Source organism: Varroa destructor, unplaced genomic scaffold, assembly GCF_002443255.2.
Source record: "Varroa destructor unplaced genomic scaffold, Vdes_3.0 BEIS01000001.1, whole genome shotgun sequence".
Lineage (NCBI taxonomy): Eukaryota > Metazoa > Arthropoda > Arachnida > Mesostigmata > Varroidae > Varroa > Varroa destructor.
This window is the reverse complement of record NW_019211454.1, coordinates 26477321-26502216: the sequence shown is the minus strand read 5'-3', so window position 1 is coordinate 26502216 and position 24896 is coordinate 26477321. Positions and strand designations below refer to the sequence as shown.

At 39.3% G+C, this 24896-nt stretch overlaps 2 protein-coding genes and 1 long non-coding RNA gene across 8 annotated transcripts in view; 1 reads left to right on the top strand and 2 right to left on the bottom strand.

The window, feature by feature from the left end:
* The window catches only part of Wdr81 (WD repeat domain 81), a 28934-nt gene extending 16047 nt beyond the window's left edge, over positions 1-12887 (top strand). For all 5 annotated transcript variants that reach the window (XM_086978209.1, XM_022788154.2, XM_022788156.2 and 2 more), the window contains exons 12-26: positions 836-1042; positions 1632-1802; positions 1970-2192; positions 2736-2951; positions 3102-3409; positions 4747-5030; positions 5489-5701; positions 5868-6059; positions 6459-6712; positions 7135-7319; positions 7551-7816; positions 7996-8235; positions 8524-9252; positions 9501-9655; positions 9883-12887. In XM_086978209.1, the coding sequence (XP_086834335.1) occupies positions 836-1042; positions 1632-1802; positions 1970-2192; positions 2736-2951; positions 3102-3409; positions 4747-5030; positions 5489-5701; positions 5868-6059; positions 6459-6712; positions 7135-7319; positions 7551-7816; positions 7996-8235; positions 8524-9252; positions 9501-9655; positions 9883-10206 (3967 nt within the window). In that variant the 3' untranslated portion in view covers positions 10207-12887. The remainder of the gene's footprint in view (positions 1-835; positions 1043-1631; positions 1803-1969; positions 2193-2735; positions 2952-3101; positions 3410-4746; positions 5031-5488; positions 5702-5867; positions 6060-6458; positions 6713-7134; positions 7320-7550; positions 7817-7995; positions 8236-8523; positions 9253-9500; positions 9656-9882) is intronic.
* LOC147758446 (uncharacterized) lies at positions 928-13042 on the bottom strand. Its single transcript, XR_015319649.1, has 2 exons — positions 12893-13042; positions 928-1026 (listed from the first exon to the last, which is right to left on the bottom strand). It is a non-coding gene; the product is annotated as an uncharacterized LOC147758446 (long non-coding RNA).
* Positions 13043-19769: 6727 nt separating this feature from the next.
* On the bottom strand, positions 19770-24271 carry LOC111242837 (endothelin-converting enzyme 2-like). Of its 2 annotated transcripts, XR_015318475.1 has the most exons (6): positions 24009-24271; positions 22203-23584; positions 21521-21916; positions 20918-21269; positions 20493-20664; positions 20107-20245 (listed from the first exon to the last, which is right to left on the bottom strand). XR_015318475.1 is itself a non-coding variant. In XM_022787712.2 (5 exons), the coding sequence occupies exons 1-5, from the start codon at positions 24220-24222 to the stop codon at positions 20058-20060; spliced, it is 2532 nt and encodes an 843-aa protein (XP_022643447.1). In that variant the 5' UTR covers positions 24223-24271; the 3' UTR covers positions 19770-20057. The 2 variants fall into 2 exon arrangements, 1 of the variants encoding a protein (XP_022643447.1); XM_022787712.2 differs by lacking the exon at positions 20493-20664 and having other exon boundaries at positions 19770-20245.
* Positions 24272-24896: the final 625 nt, after the last annotated feature.

The window sequence follows — 24896 nt, the reverse complement described above, 5'->3', positions numbered from 1 at the left end:
TTTAAACGTCTTTTGAAGAGCACGACAAAAATATTAAGAGCCACAATGATCATCGACAAAATGTTGTCCATAAAATTAGAATTTTATGGTATCGATCACAAGTTTTGCTCTACTGCACTGAATTTCTATATGGGAATATCCAACTTTAAGGTAACTCTACTATTTTAAAAGTCAGCACTTTTTAAGTGCTTCTTGACAGTTCATATTTCAACAGAAGATTTAATCAAGTGTCTTTAATTTGTGAGACGGGAAGAGGATTTTGAGCAGAAATTCGATTTAGCCAATACTCCAGTGCATTCTTAATTTGTTTAATGACAAGATAGCAGGCCGGGATTCAGTTTCCTTTTAGATCAATAACCAATATCACCTAACTACTCGGTATGACATAGTTACGACATTAACGTCCACCACTATTTCTGTTGGAGAATGCGTGGGTGGCCCACAGAAACAAAACGAAGACCTGTTAACACTTGTCGGCAGGTAATGTATAGAAGTTGATGCGGTCTTTACAATACTAGTCAGTGTTACGGCGCTTCTTTCTTTTATGACTTCGCTCGCCAGCGTTGTGCATGTTTACTTTCACCGCGTTTTACTTGCTACATATTATGTTGTTGAAAGTGAGAGGGTATTCAAGGTACAAAAAGGTTTTCTAGCACAAAAGTACAACAAATGACGGTGATGACGGTATCGATAAAATTTTATTGTTCCGTAGAATTTCAATAAATTTGAGGAAAGAGAAAGATCATACAAAGAGGTGCTGAAGTTCCCTATCGCCAATGCACATAACTTAACAACATAATGCTTATTTTTCGTAACTCATTTCCGCTATGTTCAGAATGTCCAGATCCGTCTCGCGTGAGCCAACTACCACTCGACCCGAAAGCCTCTCCATTCACCTACCGAGAGATTTTCAGCCTTTTTTGAAGCTTGGCCATATTGAAGCACAGTTTCTTTTTCGACAGAAACAGTTGCTTACCGTCAATGATGACTTACCGTCACCAAGCCGAAAGGACCAGGACTTGTTACCTGGAAAAATATTGAAGTAAGTACACCTATTACGCAATATTTCTATAACGGCTAATCGCGTCAGTAGTTAACTAATATAAACTTTGACCAACTAATTTCCATCATATTTTTTGCGCTTGTTATCTATACATAGCCGCTTAGCCGTCAAGACAGTTATTAGTGTAGTCCCAGTTTTTAATGCAAACGGACTCTTTTAACTCGAGACAGAACACATTAGCAAGAAAACTGTTTGATTCATTTTTAAAAAACACCGTTTTAATTTTTTTATGAGAGGTCAATATAGGCAGCCTACGTTCTTAGGAGTAACTAGACAGCGGATCATTTTTGATGCATACAATGTGAACTTTTTTCAGTAACCCAAGTTCTATTTAGCTAGGATGATAGAAAACATGGTTTATGATGGAAGAGTGTGTTATTCGTGAGACGAATGAATTATGAGTGAGACGAATAAAATCATCGGAAAGTTAGAATTCCTAAAAGTTAAGTTGGTTACATATGGAATTTGCGTATATTTCGAGTCATTTTCCTGTTAGTTCTCCTAGTCCATCCGACGCAGGGGCGATTTCCAGTTCCGACCATACCACCAAGTTTTTTTGTGTCTGTAGGAAATTAACAGAGAACGACCGTAATCGCCAACGTGATGACACCCTTCTTCTGGGTTGTTTATTGGCTGAGCTGAGCCTTACCCCTGTATTTCATGCTCAATCAACTAAATTACCCTTGCTGGAGAGAGCAATTTTCCTACGGAAGGCTGTGTTAACGGCCCATCCGCCCAGGTAAGCAGTCTAATGGCAATCTTACTATTTTGGCTTAATGCTTAGCACTTGTTTTGCGAGAAAGCTACTCAGTTAACTACAACTTGACTTGATATTCTCTGCAGTTTCTTGCCAAGTTCCCGCAAATAATTGCTTTTCTGAAATTTCTTTTTTATACGACAATGCAGGTATCTTCGAGGCCTTGTTCGATCTCTGCTGCCTCCTGGTGGCATTTTTCCTCCGGTCGGAATGGACGGACTGCCGCCACCTCGTCCTTCTTTCCTCCTATGTCCCCATTCTTCGCCTGCTCGCTTTCCACCGGCATTCGCCCGCCTCTACTATTTCCTTGCTACGACACAAGCGCAATCACTTTCTAATGGACTTGTTTTCCATCGTGCCGAACAAAATCATGTGAGTTAACTGTCCGAAATACAAAGTAAGGGAGTTGTCCGCCTTAGTGCCCGCAGTAAGTTCGTCAAGCGATTCGAGAAGAAAGTATTATGGGTTATAAGATTAAGCAAAATATACAAGTCTGAATTATAAGTTTTAATTATCCATGTACTTTAGAGCGAAGAAAAAACATAGCGGAGACATGTTTTCTGCTATAGAAAAATAATTCATTTTGACGGCATAACTTGCAATAACAATGATTGTGCTATCTTTTGTTTGCTCTTCAACTCGAATCCTTGCTTGCTTGTGCTACTTAGTTTATTAATGGGTCTAGTCCAAGTATAGTGCCTGTGTTCTACATGCGTTTCGCTGTTATTAGGTTTTCTGATTAAACAAAATGAACATCATATCATATGTTTGTAAGCTTTTCGTTATAGATTTATACCTCTAGTTCCATGATCGTGTTTAAAGTTCTATAATACGGTAATTATGCCACTATAAGAGAACTTAGAAATACCAGTTTAGTTTTCATCTATCTTTTTTTTGTCTTTCTTTTCTTGTAAGATTTCACGTATTTCCAGCCATCTACCGCGACTACTGGCTGAACTTAACCGTGAGTCGGTGGAGCTTGTCCTGTTGCACCTATCAACGCTTTTCCGTCAGGCGGACTCGTGCGTGTTAGCCATATGGCAGCTCTTCGAGCCCCTCGCACGCGCTCTCGGCCCCAAAGAGGCCGTCGATGCCTTCCTCAAAGACCTGATCCGAGCTTTTGACCCAGAGGTACGATTTTAAAAAATAAAGCACCTAACTTGGTTTCTAAATATGCAATTTATTGTGCAATTTATTGCATTTCCAAGCTTGTTCAAACAAACAACTGACAAATTGGCATTCAATTTTGTCGCACTTGATGGATGTTGGTGATCGTTATAGGTGGCAACCGCGAAGCACATCAAGCTATACCACCGTTCATTCATACTACAGTTGATGGTGCGGCTGGGCCTGCAGGCGTTTCTGCAGCACTTCGCGACCGTCCTCGTCGAGGCAGTTGGCGGGTATAGGGACTTTGAAGAGCTTGACTCAAATTCCAACTCGACCTTAAATGGGCTTATGGGCGAACGTGGAGCGGGCAATTACCACCAGCATGCTTCTGGCGGGGCCCGATCTGCTCTTCTGGCCAATGTCAACAGCAATCTTAACCTCTCGCACGCAACGCACGCTGCCGGCACAACAGCCCATAGGTAGGTAAGGTGAAGGGATAACTAAGCGGGCCAAGACATAAAGTTAGCCGGGATGGCCGTCATTTCGGGCAAATCAATTGATGGGTCGACTTCTCTAGCTTAACAAAACAGCATTACTAATGGAAGATATCTAAAGAGTCTGTCCTTTGGCTTTTAGCTTTTCCTGTTGTTTAGGGTTTCTAGAAGCCAGATAGCTCATAAATTACCATATTACATAACGATTTGACATTCTTATTCACTTTACAACACTGATTCGGTAATAATATGTTAGTAGAAAAGGTTTTCAGCCCTTGCGCCTATTGCTTGTGCTTAAACATATGTCTGTCTTTCAACAAACCGGAATGAAACAGGTTGTGAAAATCGATGGATATTTGGTGAAGGATTGTATGCGTGTTATGTTTGTGAGGTCATGCGGTTGCACTTAAACTGAAGTCGGTGCATTATTGAATGAAATTAGTGATTGCAGTAAGGCTAGTTTAAATGAAAATATTAGGCCATATTAGTCACTGTAGTTTTCCTCATTTTGCTAAATCTAAACACCTATTGTGTTTATCTCGTTTAACTAAAAATTGTTCTAAGTCGTTCAGACCAGCTGTCTCATTTTCGAAACACACTACTTCAAGAGGTTAGAAAAAAAATGCGCTCTATTAATTTAGTCAAGATTTTATACGTACTTGATTATTACTATAATTGGAAAAATATGTGTACAGTGATTAATTATACGCATGATACCGTATGCAGTAAAACGAAGTTCGTCATTTTCCGAACTTTGACGTTTTTAAAGTTCGATTCTTTAAAGAATAACAAAAAAAAATTTTGTACACCGTAATTGGTATCTATGATGATATTCTGGCTTCCATATCAAATGCGATTCAGATTTTTACCAGATTCGAATGTAATAATAATAATAATAACAGATTAGCACTTGCGGAATTGGCACACAATTACTGACGAACCTCATTAAAAATACTGTAATGTGTTAAGCAAATCAATAGACTTCTCTTGAGTATGCTCCGACTCATTGCATCAATGGGTTTGCTACGTCGTTCGCGGTGGGGCCTTTTTATTTGAGCTTTCTAAAGACTTATGTTTGTGAAATATGAGAAAGTGGGAAATATGATCTGATTCGCCAATCTAGAGTCAGCAGGCAGGTTCTGCTGACAAATTAAAATTAATATAAGTGGAGCACGTTTTTACGTGACACGCTAGTCGTTATATGGAGTGAATGAAACGTCAAACGAGATAATAGTCTATTTATCAATGCGGCAGGGTCCATTCATTCAGATTCTGCGAGCATAGCCCACATACTGTATCACTCTGGATTTACAATCGGTCAGGTGTAAATTGACCAAGAAACAATCACATCTTGACTCAACGGAGCTGGAAGAACTTGAGTCTACTTTGGCGTCTGTTCGTTCGCATCCCGATAAGGACAAGCAGGCTAAATCCATAGTTGTGCCTGAGGCTGGGGTCGCTAAGGGCATTGGTTCTTCTACGGATTGTCGAAACGAACAGGGCGGATCAGAAGAGCATGAAGATCTCACTGAAGGCACCGATTTACGAGCTGAAGAAATCTTCATGTTTGAAGCTGAGGACTCAGACTTAACTGATAATCAACAAGGTAAGTGATTTAACAGAATATTATTGTTAGATTATGAGATAATTGTTTTCATGATCGATTAGTCTTAGGGATTTACTCAAGTGAATAATAGCGTTCACTCTTTTTTAGATTACTGTGTGACGAAATGTTTAGTTCTACTTGTACCGCTTTAGAGATTATCATAATGTCTTTCGTGTTTTAAGTCCGGTGTTTAAGTCGTTAAGAATTACTTCACACGCCTGGCTCTCAGTACATAACTTATTTAGATTCGACCTTAAACCATCACATATTCCTAAGTTGAGCAGGTGAACACGTTACGCACTACGATATCACGGGGATAAGATATTAAAGTAATGGTGACATAGAAGTGTTGTCTTAGTAAAAAGCCGCTCTGCACTCTGTCAAGACGAATATTACCAAAAATAAATATGATTGTTTAATTTAATTAGAAATAATGGCTGTAAACAATACCATTGCAGAGAATACCTCGTCACTACCACGGGAAAAACCTTCAACAATTATTGAAGCCAACTTCACTGATGATCTGCCCCCATCTGGTTCGGCTTCGGCAGCATTTTCATTGGAAACTATGACTAACGGAACCGACGCGACGCCTTGTCAAAATTCCGCTGTATCCGTTTCGGCACAACCGGTCTCATCAACTAGCTTTAAAAGGACGATTCCATTGAAAGGTACGTACGAACGCTAGTGAAAATTTTTTCTACCTTGATTGAAATATGCTTAGATATGAAGCTACGAAGATTTAGGAAGTTTGAAAAGATACCTTTTAGTTATGTTATGCACGCTGCAATAGAACTAAGCTTAGCTGTTGTTTATTTGTTTTTAATTTCACTGTAGATATCAACTGCTCATCATATAATATCAGCGATGTAGCATCAGAGAGTATCGTTTGGCTAGCCCACCGCCTCGGACCGGTCCTTACGGCCAGACATCTAACACGAAACCTTCTGCGAATGCTAACTCTCTGCTACTCAGGAAGCGATCAAATGGAGTTTACCGAGCCTCTGTACAAAGATCATAGCGACTACGGTAATGATATATATAGTTCCCATCACCATTAAACAAATGTCTCATTCGTAGAGGTCCGTTCATCTTTTGAGGTCTGAAGCAATGCTTCACTGCAGCACCGGATTTGAAGTTGGAACACTTAATCCTTACCAATGTGCTTTTTCTGGCTCGCCTTAATGGGCTACAGATGTCGTTATATCTTATATATATATATATATATATATCACAATAACAAACATAATTATAAATAGTATAACGTAGTTTGAAGTAACTTACATGTGTGCATAACCTATATAAATGGCAAATTTCCAAATTAGAGCCAGCTTATTTTAGGCAACGTGGTGTAGCAGGCAAGTGTAGTAAATACGAATTATTTGTACCATCTAATATCCTTTTTGTTTCTGTGTTCACTATTGACAGTGGTGAATCTGTCGCAGACATATATTCTAGGCGATGTGGCTGCGATGAAAGCATTTTCAACTCTGTGCGACATCGCGTTCCTGTATGGCGAGCATTTCATTACGCTGCAGTATATGCAGCACGTGGCTGATCTTGTTGAACTTTGCCGGAAACACGTCACTGAAACTCTCGAGGGATCGCTTTTGGGCGGGATCACGTTGCTAAAGCATGTTTTGCCTCTGCTGACGGATGCTACACTGATGAACCATTTACAGGTGGGACATATGGCGTGAAATGCGGTCTCCCTATTATCCTAATATGTACGTACTATATATGTACCTACTATCTTAAATTTAGTTGTGTCTAAATACCCCCTGTTACTGAAGACATAATCAGAAACTATCCATTCTATATCTGGAAATACAGACAGTTTATAATCCTACAACAAAGTCTCACACATAGTTTTTATGACTTTCATAAAACTACATGTCTTAAATAACGTTTCCATCTACTGGAGTCTAATGAGATCAGCCAGCTAGCTCGTACGCAAAACTGAACAGTCAAGAATGAACTCGTACGAAATTACATCGTAAATGAAGTTATAGACGTGTTCAGATTCATCTTTTTAATTATAGGCTGTATCTAATTTAGACAAAATCCATATAAAATATGTCGCTTTTAATTGTCTTTTCCTTAGACCACCATCATTCGCAATATAATCTACCCGTCAATTCAGCTAGTCTCTTCTCTTCATCACTCCTTCCCAAACGGAGCTCACTCCCGTCGACTTATTACGTACCGCATCGCCGATGTCCTTCACCTCATTTCATTGCGCATTGGTTTTGAGATGTCGCGACAGCATCTGTCTACTGTACTGCGACGGTATGTCACCAATAAACAGAATACGATTTGACAAAGTGTAGAATTTTAGAAAAATAGTTCCTGTTAATGCATTTCTCTCAAGTATTTCACGATTCACTACTGGTTTATTGTATCATAACTATGTCTTGGATAATGCATTTTAGGTGAACTATTTATACGATTACAGCAATTTTGACAAGCATAGAGTTTGCTTACAGAATCTGCTAACATAGAGTTTCACCCTGTTTTTAGCTTCTTCGTGTCCTTCGAGCGGGCATTTTGCGATAAAAATCAACTGGATGCTGTAGAGCATCTTACCCCTTTGGAGAAAAGCATTGATAAAGCTTCCGGCGCTCAGAGCTTTGGGCTGACCCAGAGCATGGATGACTATCTGGATATTAAAAAAGACTCACCGAGCCAAGAATATCGTATTGGGACGCCAGTTAAAATTTCCTCTGTCCTTGTTAGCCGTGCACTGCCCTTCCAGGCCTCTCCACCCCTAGAGACCACACAATCAGGTAAACTTCGAGCTGAATTCATATCTAGGACCCAAATCGTCACTGTCATCTAATAATGTCATTTGTCAAATAAGAATTACGAAAAATGCTAAGTTTTAATAGCGCAAACTCGAATTCTTGTTCATGCTATAATTTCCAATTAATTTTCACCAAGGATCGCTTGTGAACCAAATCTGCAGGTGATAGCGAACTTCGACAGCGCGCGTTGGCTGAAATACGATTGGTATTTGACGCTGAAATGGCCCAAGTTACGTACATTCCATTTTGCAAGCAAATAGGGGGAATCTATATGGCAGAAACTATTTTGGGAGCTCATAATGATCTGGTGCGACGATTATGTCTTCGAGAAGAAGACGGTGCTCACGGTGGACCCGCAGGAGCTCCTGGTAGGGATGGACATCGCAGGAATCCAAGCTATGGTAAACATTGCTAGTGCGAAAAACGTTAAATATATACCTGTATAGTTCCGTAACTCAGTCAGTCGAAAACTTAATTTACTGAGTATTTTCCTATAGGAATAAGCTAGTATTATCGCACCGTTACCAAATCTAATTGAATTTTATGAAAACGTATGTTACTCTGCACATTGTAAGTCTGTCTTGGTGAACGTTTGGACTTTTCTCACCACGGTTCATGATGTGCTGTTATCGCAGTTACTAATATTGACCAAACTCGCTTGATTTGAAAAATTGTGTATATACGTGTAGGTCACGATGAGAGCTTCGTATCAAGTGAATTTGGTAAGAATGTGGCGATTATGGGAAATCGCATCGACGTTCAGATGGAGGCCAGCTATAACGAAGACGATAGTCGCAATGTGACGCATGGACCACCGAACCTAGGAGGGGGAGTGGGGGGGCCTCTTTCCGTGGGTCGTTACGACATGAACTTGCTGCGTAGAAAAATGGCCAATATCCAGCGTCATCTCAAAGGAAATTGGCTTAGTTATTGGGAGCACGAGGTGGGTCAAGATCCCAAAAATACCTCAAAGCTCGACTTCAAACAGATCAAGCTGCAAACTTTCGTTGGTCATACCGCTGGAATTCGACAGATAACAGCGCTGGATAATGAGAACTCATTTCTTTCGGCATCCAAGGATAAAACTGTGAAACTGTGGTCACTTCGGAACTCAGGAAGTGACGCTGTTGGATGCAATGCACAATGGACGTATACGCTTCATAGGAAGAGTGTATTTGCCGTACACTTCCTTGACTCACATAGGGTCGTAGGATCTTGTGACGGTTCCGTACACATCTGGGATCCATTCCTTGGTTCTTCAGTGCGGACACTCGACCAAATGCGACATGCACCTGTAACTGCTTTTGCGGTGCTTAGCGCTCCATCTAGTTGTTTCTTAGCCGCAACAGTCCACGGCTTAATAAAAGTTCTTGACGCACGTTGCGGCGAGTACCAGCACGACTTCAAAACTTCCGTTGGTGAGTATTATAGCTAAGAAATAATTAGCACTTAACAACACCTAATGAAGTGAGTCTGGAGTATTTGTTTAATTCTAGTTAGCTTTTCCTCTAAAATGGTTTGACACAAATTTAGTAATGCATTAATGAGTCGAACTCAGCATAGATTAGCTTCTTTAGCAGACTGCGCTGAGTTGATTACTATATATATACATACGAATATATATACATATGGCTTGTGGAAAATGACCATGGATCTGAATTTACAGGTGGCTCGGGTAACATCCGATGCATAACGGCCGGTCCTGAAAATCAATGGGTCGCTATTGGTCATTCATCGGGTATGGTTAGCGTGTTGGACCTTCGTTCTGGAATCGTTATGGGTACCTGGAATGCGCACGAGGGTGAAATACTGCAAATAAAGGCACGAACGGTTCATAAAATTTAAAAAAAACGATAGATAGTAACTTTCGTCTACATCTTTGCTTCCAATTTCACAATTCTCTATTGTGCGTACACGTTAACTGGTGACTTGCGCACAAAATAAATTTCATTGAGGTCGGTGCTATACATTACAACGTTCTTTGAATGTGATACATTACAACGTTCTGTGAATGAATACGCGGAACGTTTCATGTTTTCCTATTTCAGGCACTAACGGGAGGCTTATTTGCCACATCCGGCCTCGATCAGACAGTATCAGTCTGGAATGCTGATGAAGCCAAGCTCCGTTGTCATCTAAAGGGAATTGCTGATCCGACAATCTGTATCGCACGCCACCAGAAGGAGCTCGTGACCGGTACCACTTCGAATCGTGTCACAATTCATTCATTGCTAGAGGGCTCGCAGCACGCAACTAGCGTAAAACTCCGTACTGATTCATTCCGTGGGATGCTCACGAGCCTGGCGGTTCTTCCACTCAATCGGCTTCTGCTGCTAGGTGCTGATAATGGAGTAATTAGTCTTTACTGTTGATTTCGGCCAACGTTCTCAGTGCGTTCGTTGGTATTAGATGAGGGTGTCTCTTGCGTTATGTGTATCTCAACATAAGCAAGCGTTTTAAAAATCTCTACCTTATATTAAGGGAGACAATATTTCGCCATTTACACAGCTAGTAACAGAAATGTGTGGACTGTACAATCATGCTGATTTTATCACTGGGGAAAACGATTTGGGGCAACATTTCTAGAAGCGAAACAAGCACATTAGCATCTAACAAAAAGACTTTCACGTGATAGCACACTGTCACAGGAACATAGTGTTTGAAAGTAACTTTTTTTGATACTCGTAGATTTTAGTCAACGATGTTAATAAGTGACATTTATGTTAATACTTCAACGGTGTTAATAACTCACCCCGAGTCAACGACATGGTTTGTAATGATCTTTGTTGACTTCGATTATCTCTTTTTGGATACTCGTGCGTTTGACGCAATTTACTAAAGATACTTTTGGTACGAAAAGTTAAAAGCGGTCTAAGTCTACCAGCGTAGGATATCCATATCAAAAAATTGATGCGAACACAAAAATTAATGCTTGGGAGCAAGCTTTTCTTGACAGTTCTCAAAGCACAAACAAGCACCTGACAAAATTCATACTAATATGCAATAAAACCACTGGAACTTGTCAAAGAAATAGTTCAGTGTATGCTATTCTCAATAAGCCTTTGATAATCACAACGAACAACAAAAGCACAAGAGCTGCCTTTCCGCCTGTAAATAGACGTCATGGGTGAACGAACTTCAACTGCCGCGTTACACAAGCGGATAAGGCCAACACATAATGGACACAGAATTAAAAAGACAGACTGCGGGTAACGTAGGAAGTAAGTAAAAAAGGCTTACACTGTTTAAAAGCACAGCACAAAGTAAGAATAGGCGATTATTGATATTGAGCTTATTTTTTTCAGTGGATGGGATAGACGAGGCACTATTCTTGGAAATCGCCTTCACTTACTAATACCACAATCACCTTCCTCGAATTTTGAGGATCGTTCGCAATGCAGATTCACTCTTAATTTTTCAATTGTCCTTTTTAGGGTCTACTAGAGTCTTAGACAAGAACATGAAATCAACTCTTGGAAATGGTAACATATTTGTCATTTCAAACCTAATCCAGCGAGACTGAGTAATTTAATTTACATTTTGCGATTACTAGTATACATTCAGAAAAGTGTCCACAAAATAGTGATAAACATAGTTCGATATGACCCAAAAAGCTTACAAATGTTAATCTACAGGTGTAAGAGCGGAATTAGAACAGTTGAATATTATTAACGCGAAGAAAAAAAGTCATGCATATAGCGATAGGTGTTAAAATGATACGTAACAAATAATAATTTAATGAAAATAGAGTAAATAGATTTCTGTGAGTAGAACGAAGCAATTTTTTAGAAACACAGTAATGATGAATACATACAGTATTTTAATATACCAAAAGATAGATAGTGACTAATGATAAACGTGACTACGAGAATTATAAACAATGAGTATTAAGAATGTGTGACAAACCGGTGTAATCGCAAATTGTAACCGAGATCAACAATTATATATATATATATATATATATATATATATATATATATATATATATATATATATACAAAGCAGGGCCCATAAATCCAAACTTTTCTTTATGAGTTACTTTTAAAACTGTATCTAAACAAAAACTACTTAAACGAAATTTTTCTGCAGATGCTAGAAATATCATTACTGGTGGTCATGATTATTCAATACGATTCTGTTTAAAATTACAATGCAATTACATTTTCAATATAAGACCTAAGCCACTCACTAATAACTACCAAAGTATTCAATCCGCAAATGACTTTTAACAATTTAACTTACGTCAGGCGATATTGGTAGGTGTAAACTCGTTAGTGTCGTTCAAACATACAATATGCAAGCAATTCGGGCGCAATAAAATTTTGAGATAATAGCAGGCCAAAACCCGAAGATAAAAGGGCTTAAAACGGCCAAAACGAAACGAACGAACGAAAAAAATGCAGAAAGCCTTAAATAAACCGTTGAAATTTATTTGGATGACCTAAATGCCAACTGATATTTGCTTCTCAGGACGATCGCTAATATCTCTACAAAAGATCCAAGTGCATCAAAAATGCCTTTTAGAATCATTTGGCGGAATCCTTTAAACCTTTAAAATTTAAGCTGTATGCAAGATTTCCCAGTTTGTTGGCGGGGAATCTTCCAACTAGCGGATTTTTCAAAACCTGCATGAAAATTGGCAATATCATAAATGAGCAATTTCGAACAAAAAATGGTGGTGGTACTTGGTTTCACATGAACACATTGGATAACAGCCGATGTGGCTTAAGCTTTAACGTACTATTCACTATCATATGCTCGCTGTTTTGGCTTACAAACCCAAGCCCGCTACGATAAGCAGCCCGCCAAAAGCTGTCCGGATTTAGGTGTCCCACTCTCTCTCTCTCTCTCCCCCTCCCTATAAATTACTGATATATATATATATATATATATCTATCAGTAATTTAGAATCTTTAAAAGACTACAGAGAAAATAACGGATATGCAGAACTAGATGGAAGAGATTGAATATATAATAGTTATACATATTTAAAGCGATAGGTGTGCGGTACTTATTTTCATGCTAAATAAATTATGCGTTGTTCGAAACAGCACATACCTTGTTGTTTTATTTACGGTACCTTGCCGTAGAAAGCTGGTCATCGATCCAGTTCATAAGCATCCTTGAACCTACCATTGACATATTTAGATTTCTGACAGGAAACATGTGCAGTAAAAAGCTATCTGTATTTAAGTGGCACGATGCATTTCGAGGGGTGCTGTTGCTACTGTCAGTTGCTGCATAACACCAAGCGCTATTAGTTATTGGGCACAATCAATAGTCGTAACTGATGTCTTCATATTTAAATAGAGCTGCCCTGCGTGATGTAGTTAATAGTTTGTTGAGGATAATTATGCCTCTTCTTACCGGACGTCAGAAGAAATCTCACGTCATACGAGTATTCTAAAAATGATCAATGTTAAAGCTCTAACTTTTAGTTAGTTTACATGCTTATAGTCGTTAGTAAAAAAGACTAAAGGGTTTAAAAAGTCCCAATTATGCGGTTGTTTGTAGGCCAACTTTTTGTGGCCCTCACAGCTTACCCTAGACTTTCCTTGCCTATTCTCCTTATTAGCAAACTAATCAAATGAAATAGGTTTTATGATAAATCAATAATCTCGACCACCATATAATATAGCCATATTTTAGAAACAATTCCGTTGCGAATTTTCAGTGTGCCTAGCTGCATGTTTAAACCTGCCAGTTTCCTATGGTATCTATCCTAAACCCATATCTATAATAAAAACTAATCAAGCCATGTCTCTCATGTTGGCAGAAATATACATATTAGAACAAACAAATGCGTCGGCTATTAGAACTGAGATGCGGGTGACATTTTGGTATATAAATGAATCATAAAAGGCTAAAAAGTATCAGTTGCTTACATTTCGTCCTGCACTCAAGTTGGAGATTTCTATTTTACTCTTCAGGATGCAGCGTTTCATGTCATCGATTCTTGTTGTTGCTCTTTTTCTGTGTTACGGCCTCACGTTGGCCCAGATGGACGAAATCTTTGGGCAGATGACCAATCTCGGAAGTAACATTCCCGGCATAAGCAACTTTAATAACTTTACAAACCTACCGAGCTTTCCGCGTCCAGGAGGCAACGCGAATATCAGTTCCTTGCCTTTTCCCAACATGGACAACATCAACATTCCAGAATTGCCGGGTTTCGGAGGCCGACGCTAAGGATGCCCATTGGCCGTAATATGCCGTTGGCCACAGTAGAACACAATTGTGAAAATTTCCTTTTATCATTTACTGAAGCATAATAAATTCGTACGCAATGATGGCAAATTTCAAGCATCAGGTCGAGTAAAAGAACAACATGTTTTATTTATTGTGCCTTGGGTTAGTGGTTTCAGTTTTTCCTTATCGGCTTTCTAGTGCGACATTTGCAATAACAGTAATATTAAGTATAAAAATGTGTATCTAATATCGGATCTAGAACGGTCGGTTAGTTATTGCGATTGGCATATTAAGTACGCGTAAGGTGGGAGTGCATTCTCCTGGCATTTTTTCGTTATCCGGATTCGTCGTGGTATCTGGTATGCAGGTGATTGTTACACGTATTAAAACGGTTCTTCGATCTCCAACTACTGCTTTGTGTCATTAAAACGATGAAGATATCTTGAAAACACCTGCAGACTAGAATAAGTGCGATAGTGTTTGGGCTATTTAGGTTTTCGTAGAACGGAAATTTTCTAGAAGGGCACGTATCACATAACCTTCCAGTCTCCCGCCGAAATCTTGAAGAACAGACTTACTTGCGGAGTGTTAACCCCGATGTGAGCTATTATATGCCATGCTTCTATTTATCGATTGTTTCCAGTTTGTTGCATCAGTGAAATGTGGAGGTGATCCGTCACCTTTGTACTCCTTACGACAGAAGAGGCGTGCTAAACGTGCTTTTGTTGCAGCAGTTACGGCCGCCACCGCCGCGACCGCGCTGGTGGTATTTCGAGGACAAGAATCGGTCTGCTTTTGCATACGGTTATGGGCAGTGCCAGCACTGTCTTAAGCAAAATACGAAGCAAAATAAGTTCCACATGTGAAAAATCCCTTTGGTCTTCAACACGAATTAAACTTCAGCATTAGGTTGTAAACAGTAAACAGAGCGCGCTACCAATTAAGTCATCCCATTCAGTTATATTTTTGCTACTAGGCTATCTTTTAATGCTGCTGACCTAACCAGATCACGCTCAAAAGACATGTGGTACACCAAAATCTACTTGTTCCTGAATGGCGAATCCTAGATCCTGGTGCCTGCTCTTCAACATCCTGCTGCTCGAATAAGAGGCACGTTCTTTTCGTTTTTATTGTATTGCATTATAGTGTAAGTGCAGGGTATAGTAGCTGACCGGTGAAAGGTACTGTATAACGATATGTTTTATGATGAGGGAATATTGCGATAGATATCATGGAACTTGTAGCTTTCTGGTACCATCGTTGGGACATCTTATCAATTATTTAAATTAAACTTTCATAGATCAAACTAACCTCGTATAATTTACATGATGTGTTTTAACGATTCTATATTAACGCTGATTTTACGACATTGTGTTGTTAACCCACGTAAATGAAGTGCGTAATCACAACCAGCAAAGATGAATAAATGAAATTTGATTTGGTACTATTTGAGTTATCTTTCGCGTTCCGCGCTTATTTTTTCTATCAGAATAATTCGAATTAAACATCGTGTATGTAACACTGATGGCACAAGCCGCGCTTCTTTCCAGCAGCCCTTCGATCGTTCTAATATGGACAAGTACTTCTTAAATAAAGCAGGAGCTCTCTGGTGGATTACCCAATACGTTCTTGGGCAGAATATATCCGCCTCACGTTTGAAAACGGCCGCTCAGAGAAAGTTCTAATTTTCAACCACGAATTAGATATAGATTTGTTATTCAACTTCTTTAAAAAAAGAACTCAATCCTTGCATAGTTCAATGAGAAAGTGATGATTTATTTCTTGCAAGATAACTAGCTTCGCTTTGCATTGTTACTCTTCGTTCATCTATCAGACTATCATTATTACTTGAACCTGTTTGTGTATCATAATGTGTTGTTGAAATACGACTTCATTGGTTATCATTTAGTATATTAGTGTAGAATACGTTAACTGAATTGAAATATTCGTTCGAAACAGCGAGAGTTATAGTTGAAACAGCCAAGTCCAAGGTCTTCGATCCGAGGCTGACTCTCAGCCTCGAGGTCCTGCGTATCGCATCAAATCTTAAGTATTATTACATAAATGTATAGCGAAGTTAAACCGTCGTAATCGGATTTGTGTAACAACATGCTTCTCGCAGCCAAACAAAAGAGTCAATGGAATTACGCATAGCATTGTTTACAGAAGAGAATTGTGTCATTCTATGATTTATATCCAAAGAACACTTAACTACATTATCTATAGATAAATTAGATATCTGTAAATAATGTAGTGAATAAACTAATACATGCGCTGTAAAATTCCCAAAGAATATCCCCTATAGTTAGATGTGGTATTCTCACATCTAACTATATCATTCTCATAATAAGTGCGAAAAAGCAATTTTTTTTATATCAGTGTCGACTCGTTTTTTCCGCTTGCCAAAATAATCTGAAACGAACTCAAACGTGCCCTTTCCACATAGTAGTATACAAGGCGCGCAAGAATGGCGAGACCAGAGTGAAATTTAGCGATTGCTTAAACGAAGCAGTGAATATTATAATTTGGAGACTAATGCCGCTAAATTAAGTTAATTAAGCCACTTAAGAGAGAAATAAAGAAACATATGTGAGAGGGTTAAATATCACTTTAGGAAAGCTGAAGTATCAGCGTTGACTCGGAAGCAGTTTGATACGAACGTATTTGAAGGGGTTGTGTTAGTCGGCGGTATAGCTTTTGACATGTGTGTTATCTGACAAAATTAAGCAGAGTTTAGACATCTTAAGAAATATTTAATAGTCCGTTATACAGAGATATCACCCAACCGATCAAAAATGTGTGTCGTTTATAAAATGGATGTCAACGTGAACCTCAAGACTTAGATCCGTATCCTCTTTTTTAGTTGTAATTTCCAGAAGACAGTACAACCAAAGTAGCGACTGCTGTCTATTCGCCTGATTTGTTTTGAACCTGGGCGCCCTCACGTACTCCCATGCTCCCATTGCTCCATGCGTTTGAAGCTGAGTTAAAAATTTTTTAATAGGGGCGTCTTCTCTCGCAGGCTTTAAATTACGACGACTAGTGTCAGGTAACTTGCCTATTGTTCGTTGGAAATGTAGTAAATGTATCACTACTTTACAGGCTGCACACCTGTGTGAGTAAAGGACGTTTTTTCTTCATGTATAACTGACATTACTGTTGAAAACGTGAGACCGACGTCCACCTTGCTGGTTAGACTAGCAAATGAAGTGGCGGAGAATCGCAGACTCTATATCAATAGTAGAAAATATGTTACCATCTATGAAAGGTTTCAGATGTGTTCTGCTTCATTTTTGCTAGAAACTTCTATTTTGTAGCGTATAAGAGTTGTAAAACCACTAGAGCCCTGATTAGTCGCCCCATTATTTCTCCCATAGAGAGCTGCTTTAAGAGTCCTTGTGCGTGCACTAAACGGGCGCTGTTTTTATTGTTACTTTTATTTTTTTCGTGCCTGCTTCCTTTTTACAAGCTGCTTCTCAATGATAATTAGTGCCAATTTAATTAGCAGCCTTTATTGTTTGTGTTTAAAAAGGTCAATAATCATTTTTAAACATCTTTTGACGCACGTTAATTAAATCTCGACTCAGTCTTGTACTGTTCAATGTTAACACGGAAGACTTCACTCGACAGTTGAATCTGAGCCACTGTTATTAGCAGTTATCTACTGTCTTGTGCTTTCCCTTTGCCTTATGGTTGTGCGAAGTTGCAGAGTTGAGAAAGAAAGTTCAGGGGCGCTTGATCGTTTCCTTTCAGCAACATTTATCTGGCGAAAATAAGAACTGTTTCTCCTGGGAAAATTCAGCTTGGCATATCGATGTTATTTTTGCCGTATTATATCGACAGCCTTGTTATTTCTGATATGCACACAAGAATTGGGTAAGCCATGAGAGTGATAATGTTAATTAAGAGATTATTCGTCTTTTGATTGTTTGCATGGGATATCCCCTCTATTTTTCCGCAATAGCTAAAGGTTCGGAGTGCCGTAGCATGCTCAAAGAAACCGGCGACCCGTTGATGACAGTGGCAACAGTCGGACAATTTTTATGTTCAATCTTCTTCATATACTCGTTAGCATAAACGTCGGTGTTTTGTAAGGAGAAAAATTACGTTTGGCTACTGCGAGTAGATTTGATTTACCCTAATAGGCATGCCGACGACGAAGCCATGTTAGCCACGGTGTCGAAGATTATTGCCCAGGATCTATGTACATCGACGGCGTAATGCGCTATAATATCTACTTGATGATATTATATAATAATCGCTATTATCATGCGTGATATATATTTAATACATCGAAGCAAATAACGGTCATAATCATGCTGCGGATAGCAAGTAATCGATTGGGCCAGCCATTGAATTCGAGATGGACAAAAAGAGAATGATCGTGCTTATGTATACAACGAAGACCAATTAAAACATAGACACTTTCTTTCTAACTATAATTTCATCCTAACTTGCTGTAAGGAACATTTAACCTTTTTTTTATTACTATCTATTTCAAATAAAAACTAAAAATTATAGACGTGTGCTACGATCTATAAATACAGATAACAAAGTATTTTTAATATTTCCTCGCACATGTGATACATTTTCTTAGAGAAACGGTTAATCATATAATTTATATATATATATATATATATATATATATATATATATATAATAAAAATAGTAAATTAATAAACGTTAATATTATATATTATATAAATATATTAGTATGTGATGGTAGGGTTCACGTAATGGAAAGCTTATTCATCGAACGTCTAGTGGCAGACTTCGGTCACTATAGTTAATAGTACATTTTGCTATTACTCTGCAGTTGGTTGTGAAACACGATAACAGTAAACGGCAGCTATTATTTTTAAGCAGACGAAAATCAGATCTATTTTTCAATGCACGTTACAGCTTTTACATTTAAGCTACGTGATGGACAAGTCTTTTGGCAGAGCCAAAATCTCAGGGAACCTGCGTTCAAACAACGGACTCTCGAAACGGATACTCTACACACGCATATTTAAAGCGAACGTTAAAGGTAAATAGTTGATTACGTTGTACATAAAGTACAATATAAACAATTTATGACAATTTTGGCAATTCATCTCCAGACTGTTGCGAAAACCAGCATTCGATTTTTAGAATTGGGAAGCAACAAACAGTATGTATATTAGGAGCATGATTATCATAAAAACCATTTTTATTGACGGCGCACACTACGATGATATACAAATTGTTAACTTTTCGGATGTTGGAAAAGCTCTTCTACTTCCCATACTGAGTACATGCGGGCCTGTCGCAATTGTCATGTGGGTTCCTAACTTAAACTTTGAAACGGTTTTTTAAATGGATAGTCGGTCCAAATAACCTGCTAGCAAAAACTGCTCGCATATCCATGCCGACCTCAAAAGCTAGTACCAACACTAATCCAGAGATCATACGTTACTTCTGAACGTCGCCTTATTTGGTATGGTAACTTCTATTCGAAAAAAATGATTTGTGCTATTTATCGAACTGTTAAGAAATTGTTTTTGGTAACGTATTTGTTCAAATACATTAAATGCTCGTAGCAGAACGAGCTACATTCAGATTCCACCAGCTTAGATTGTGACTTAATATGATCTGTATGAAATGTGGGCAGTGGCGGTCGTTCTTGTTCCATCTGTTTGTCACAAACTGTGATCCTAATGATTTGCGACTTGACACATCGACGTTTTCGGTAATGACTAATTGAAAATTCTCCATATTACTCCTTCTAATTAATTTTATTTGTTGAAATATGGTAATAATGCGGGACGTTAATTCTTGAGCTATATCCTGATGATGACATGGAAAGTCCGCTGCTAATATGATTCGAGGCAATTAATAACAAACCTTGGAGAAATCTGACTGAGCCGGATCAAGAATGAGCTTACATAGTATATTCCCGTTAGTGTCTCGAATAAAGGCCCTCGATACGCGGTTGTCTTTATGGGCACTATTCGTATCTGGAATCGTATCGGCGCCTGCATACACATGCTACACTTGTATTCCGTCTAACGTACTACCAAGTGACGCATCTTTTATCAGGAGCCATAGTTGAGCCTGCAGGACAAGAAAAAGTCTCCTGAAATGTCGCAATGTTCATAGTGGCGGCATTACAGCGCAGACGTTCCGTTGCGTGTGCATCTTTCAATGACATTAGTTCTCCAGTGCGTGCTTCAATGTTTGCACACCATTTGTATGCATTTCCTGTGGCATAAACGAAAATGGAAAATTCATGTAGGAGATATAAATCATCAGTTATGTAAATAGCGCTAATGGATAGTTGAAGGTGCCGCCAAGCGTGAACTCAAACACGTGCGGACGTGCAGTCCGCATGACATTCGGGGGAATTTGTGAGAAACAGTGAAACGCTATAGAAGCACCTATAGATTTATCGTTTTCACAATAAGTTTGCTTTGCCATCTGTGATGCTCATTTGACATAATTTAATTACCTGGGTGTGAGGAACCCAATTTCCGATTTTTTTTTTCAACTCGCGACATAGAATCCGGCCTGCCAGAGTAGTAAGCATCACGCTAACCACTTTAAGCCACTGTCTTTGCTCTTGAATAAAGGGGTCGCACAATGGGATTTAGCAGATCACTCGGTGCCGAGAAGTTTCAGCTCTTGCAAAAAAAACAGTTTAAAGTCAAACTTGAAATGATAACATCTATAGCGACAATTTGTCAATCTAACATGCGATCCCTATGACGCTCGCATGTTGTCTGTCGAATGCTTTCAATAACCCGGAAACACAACGTAATAGAAATGTCTGATACATGCTATATCGAAAAGCGAGCACGCTTTCAGTTGCCCCTTTCATCGACTTCTGCATTGGTGCATCTTATACCTATGACATCTATGTAGTTTGAGAATTACCTATAAAGAAGAGTTGATCGGATGTAAACTCAAGCCCGGGAAGCACAACATCGACGGGTTGATCCCGTGTATAGTATTTATAAGCACGGAACGCCTGTCGAAGTCCGGCATTATCCGCAAGGTTTTCAGGCAACGTCCGTTGTCCCCTGGATTGTTTGGAATTTACGGATTGTTGCTTTTGGATCCCGCTTTCGTGTACACCCCCTAGAATCTCATTCTGCAGTTCTTCATATTGCTTAACGAAGCAGAAATTACGTTCATCAAATTTCTTCTTCGTTCGTCCACTCCACCATCCAATGAAGTTGCCTTGTTCGTCAAAATTACTTCCGATTGTATCAAATCCATGGCTAATCTGTAAGCGTGTCAGGAATAGTTAATATAAGTGTTATATATGCATTTTGAAAGAACTAAATCTGTCTGTGCCACAAACGAATATACTCAGGTTCCAACTAGCCGGCATGATTGCTGTGTAGTTATGTATTATATCAGCGATTACATGGAACTAAATTGATGTTTGCAAGTCGCTTATCTACTTAAACATTTGACATTCGTACTGAATAGGCTTATTATGATAGAGGTGCAAGGCAAAATGAACTTGCCTACCTCGTGTCCAACGATTGATCCCAGTGATCCATAATTAAATGCGGCAGGCGCTCCTTTAGTAAAAAATGGAAACAACAGAACGGCCGCAGGAATTGTAATTGAGTTGCGAGCATGTTCATAAAAAGCGTTCAATGAAGCTGGGCTAAAGTTCCACGAGTTGACGTCCCGCACATTAAGCTTACGAAAGTCACGCAACGCTATCGTAACCTTGTGTTGTTTAATGTCAAGGACCGCCTCAATAAATAAATTTCCGGGCCTTAGGTCAGGCGCCTCGACAAACTGTTCCATTTTATCCTCAAACCAGTCGGGGAAACCAACGTGCGCTGTCATTGCACTTAATTTCGCCATGGCTCGAAGTTGCGTTGATCGGTCCATCCAGGCATTCTCGCGCATCGCCTACGTCAGTGAGAGGGACAAATGATGCAAGAGACGGCAAAGGAATAGAATACTCTAGCTAGGCCGCGAAAAAAAGATCTTGTCCTAAGATGGATGAGGCCCATCATCAGCAGCACCATAGCTAGCAATCAACGTAAATAGCTATGTACCTTATCTAACGGTTGATTAGTGAATTGAACGGAAGCTAGGAATCTACGGTAATGGGGGTAACACATGGGGGATAAAAGAATTCTCACTTATGCTATGTGAAATCAGATAATAGGTGGAAAGATTAAAAAAAAATTACCTCAACAAACGCGACTTTTACGTAGTCTACAACCAGTTGCGCATGTGCTTTAATGTCAATGTCGACCATTTCTCGTACGAAAACGGAACCGTAGGAAAGAGGGAGGAACTCCTGTGCTTGCATGTCACACCATCGATCAATGTAGTACCTTGGCGCTGTGCTTCCCAGAACCTCGGCCAATGCGGTACTGCGTCGCCGAGCATCACGGCCGACAAATGGCGCCAAAATGCCAATAACTGAGTACGCAATGTAATTTTTGATAATGCTCTCTGTTTTCTTATTTCTCAGGAGTGTAAAAAGTAGTGCTAAAGATCGCGGCGAATCAACGATCACATCATCGTAATCGGTGAGCGTTAGGTGATTATGTTCGGAAACATATTTGTTAATTGTAGCTAGTAGGTTGACAGGATCATTTCCAGTCATATAATGAATATCCCTAAATTTAACCCGTTTCGGTGTGTTTGAAAGTTTTTCAAGTAGCGAATTGGTTTCATTCCGTGCATCGTCTAGGATAAGAGACGCCATCACGATTTCTTCGGCGATTGCATTAATCTCTTCACGTGGACGTCCGTCTTCAATCACAATGCTTAGCATTTCCCCAACTATTTTGACCAGTCGAGCCATCTTACTCACTTCCCGACGCGAATTTTGCAGCAGTTTTGCAGTGAAATCAGGAATAGCTCGGGCAATTGGCTCAGAATGACTATCAAAAGTTTCAGCAATAAAAGGTTTTGCTTGTCGCAAGCTGTTCTTATCCTGCCGATCAGAACAGCTGATCACAAGGATATTTTGATAGGTAGCTGTTGGATCAGCCATCGGATAAACCATTAACAAGGAAGGAATGCCCCATGTTAAAGATAAGGCAACCATAGTTTCTATTGCCGAAGTGGGAAGGAACTCGTCGTCGTACTTGCTCACCTCGTCCGTGCTAAGCAGCGTTGTAAGGCCTACTTGACCAAGCAATCGACGAAGATACCTTCTTGACTTTATTTCTTCGCTATCCTTCATGCTTGACTGACAAACATGATGAAACACAGCAACCTGAGCCGAAGGCCCGAGCGACGAATTTGAGTTACTACTTGTCAGAATTTGTTGGAGATTTTGCTTGCTCCAATTTTCGCCTGAACCGTAAAATGCTCGTTTCATTACAGTGGCAATTTTGGATGCCAGCATAGAAAATGGGCTGATCTTAATGTTGTTCTCGTCAGGCGGGTGACGTTTTCTCCAGCCGTCGCAAACAAACCCGTAGAAATCTTCACATGGATTGACATCCCTGTTGAGTGTCTGATTTAAAGCTACGGCAATGTGGTGACAAACCTGGGTGTCACAAACTGAATGTGAACGGTTTTCCTGAGTGGGTTGACGTAACGCAGATAAGCTCACTGTTGAACAAAACGTTATTTTTATTAATAACCAGACAGGAACAGTCAATTAACTATACTAGTGGAAATATCAACATCTACATTGGTTTGGGTTGATATGCTTCGATCTTACCATTATTGCATTTTGACATAGGGCACTTAACTTTCTGGGTTTGAAACGAGCTACTAGAGAATTGATTACATCTGGCTTAGGTGTATTTAGTGTTTCTGGTTCTTGCTTAAATATTTGAGTATTGATCAAAACCAGTCTAACATTTGCTACAGGCCATTGAAGCATATGAGTGGTTAGAAGTCAAAATTCAAAGCTCGTCCAATAAATATTATAAACGTGGAGGTCCGCTTCCCCCATAATTTTCGACTTGTCCTTTTTTCATGCCCTGTTTGGGAATTACATACATACACTATAAAACACCTCAAAACCCACCTCCAAGCTTAGCAGTCTTTTCTTTCGTTTTAAAGTACTTTATATTCGTTACATGATAGATTATTCCGAGAATCAGCGCCCCTATAAGGAATATACAGAACCAACAGCAAGTAGAATTTAATATGCTGTGTCTTGGGCCTAATTGCTCGAGGGTTCGTTTCTGTTCGTGGACGAGACGACTGTAGCGGCGTCCACGACCTCGTTGTTTACTCATTTTGATTTCCACTCCATTCACCTTTGGGTCATATTAATGGCACAGTAAAACTTAGACAAAACATTGCAGTGTCGAAGGAGAAAGCGAGTCTTTTATAGAGGATAGTTATGTAGTTATTTCAAAGTTTAGTTTACTTTTCTTACTTACTTTTATTAAAATAAAACGCTCATCCCAATAAGGGGGCTATTCAAGATGAGGAAAAACCTTTCTTAAACCTTGAGCATTTGTTTCTTTTGCAAAAAGCAATATAGAGTTTTTGATATAGATATCATAGAATGGCTCATCTTGTCGGCTGCTGTCTTACAGCAGAACAAGGTAAGCAAAGATGATGGGGCGGAAGAGCCACCTCCCTTGTGCCAGGCAACGGGCCTGGTCGGAGGTGACAATCTCACTTTTCTTCAATTACCTAATTCTAGTTAAGAACTTTCTTGTTAGATTTTAAGGCCAAAAAAACCTAGTCGAAATTTACGCTGATGACTGAGTCTACACTAATCTTCTACATTGAAGACGTAGTCATTAGCCGTTCTAGCAGATTTTAGGTATAGCAGGCCCTGGCTAGATTTCACATGGCGGTAACTAAATAGGAATTAACGGTCAACCTGGCTACTAGGATTGTCGAGTTTTGGAAGCAGCATCGCAATGGATGGCTATTTTAAATTATTACATTACATTTA

Bases quoted from the DNA above. Each gene is read 5' to 3' on its own strand.
- LOC111242837 (XM_022787712.2), bottom strand. From the start codon at position 24,222: ATGAGTAAACAACGAGGTCGTGGACGCCGCTACAGTCGTCTCGTCCAC. The intron at 21,270-21,520 runs GTAGGCAAGTTC...ACACGCTTACAG, and splicing joins GATCAATCGTTGGACACGAG to ATTAGCCATGGATTTGATAC. The intron at 20,246-20,917 runs GTAATTCTCAAA...TTTATGCCACAG, and splicing joins CGATCAACTCTTCTTTATAG to GAAATGCATACAAATGGTGT.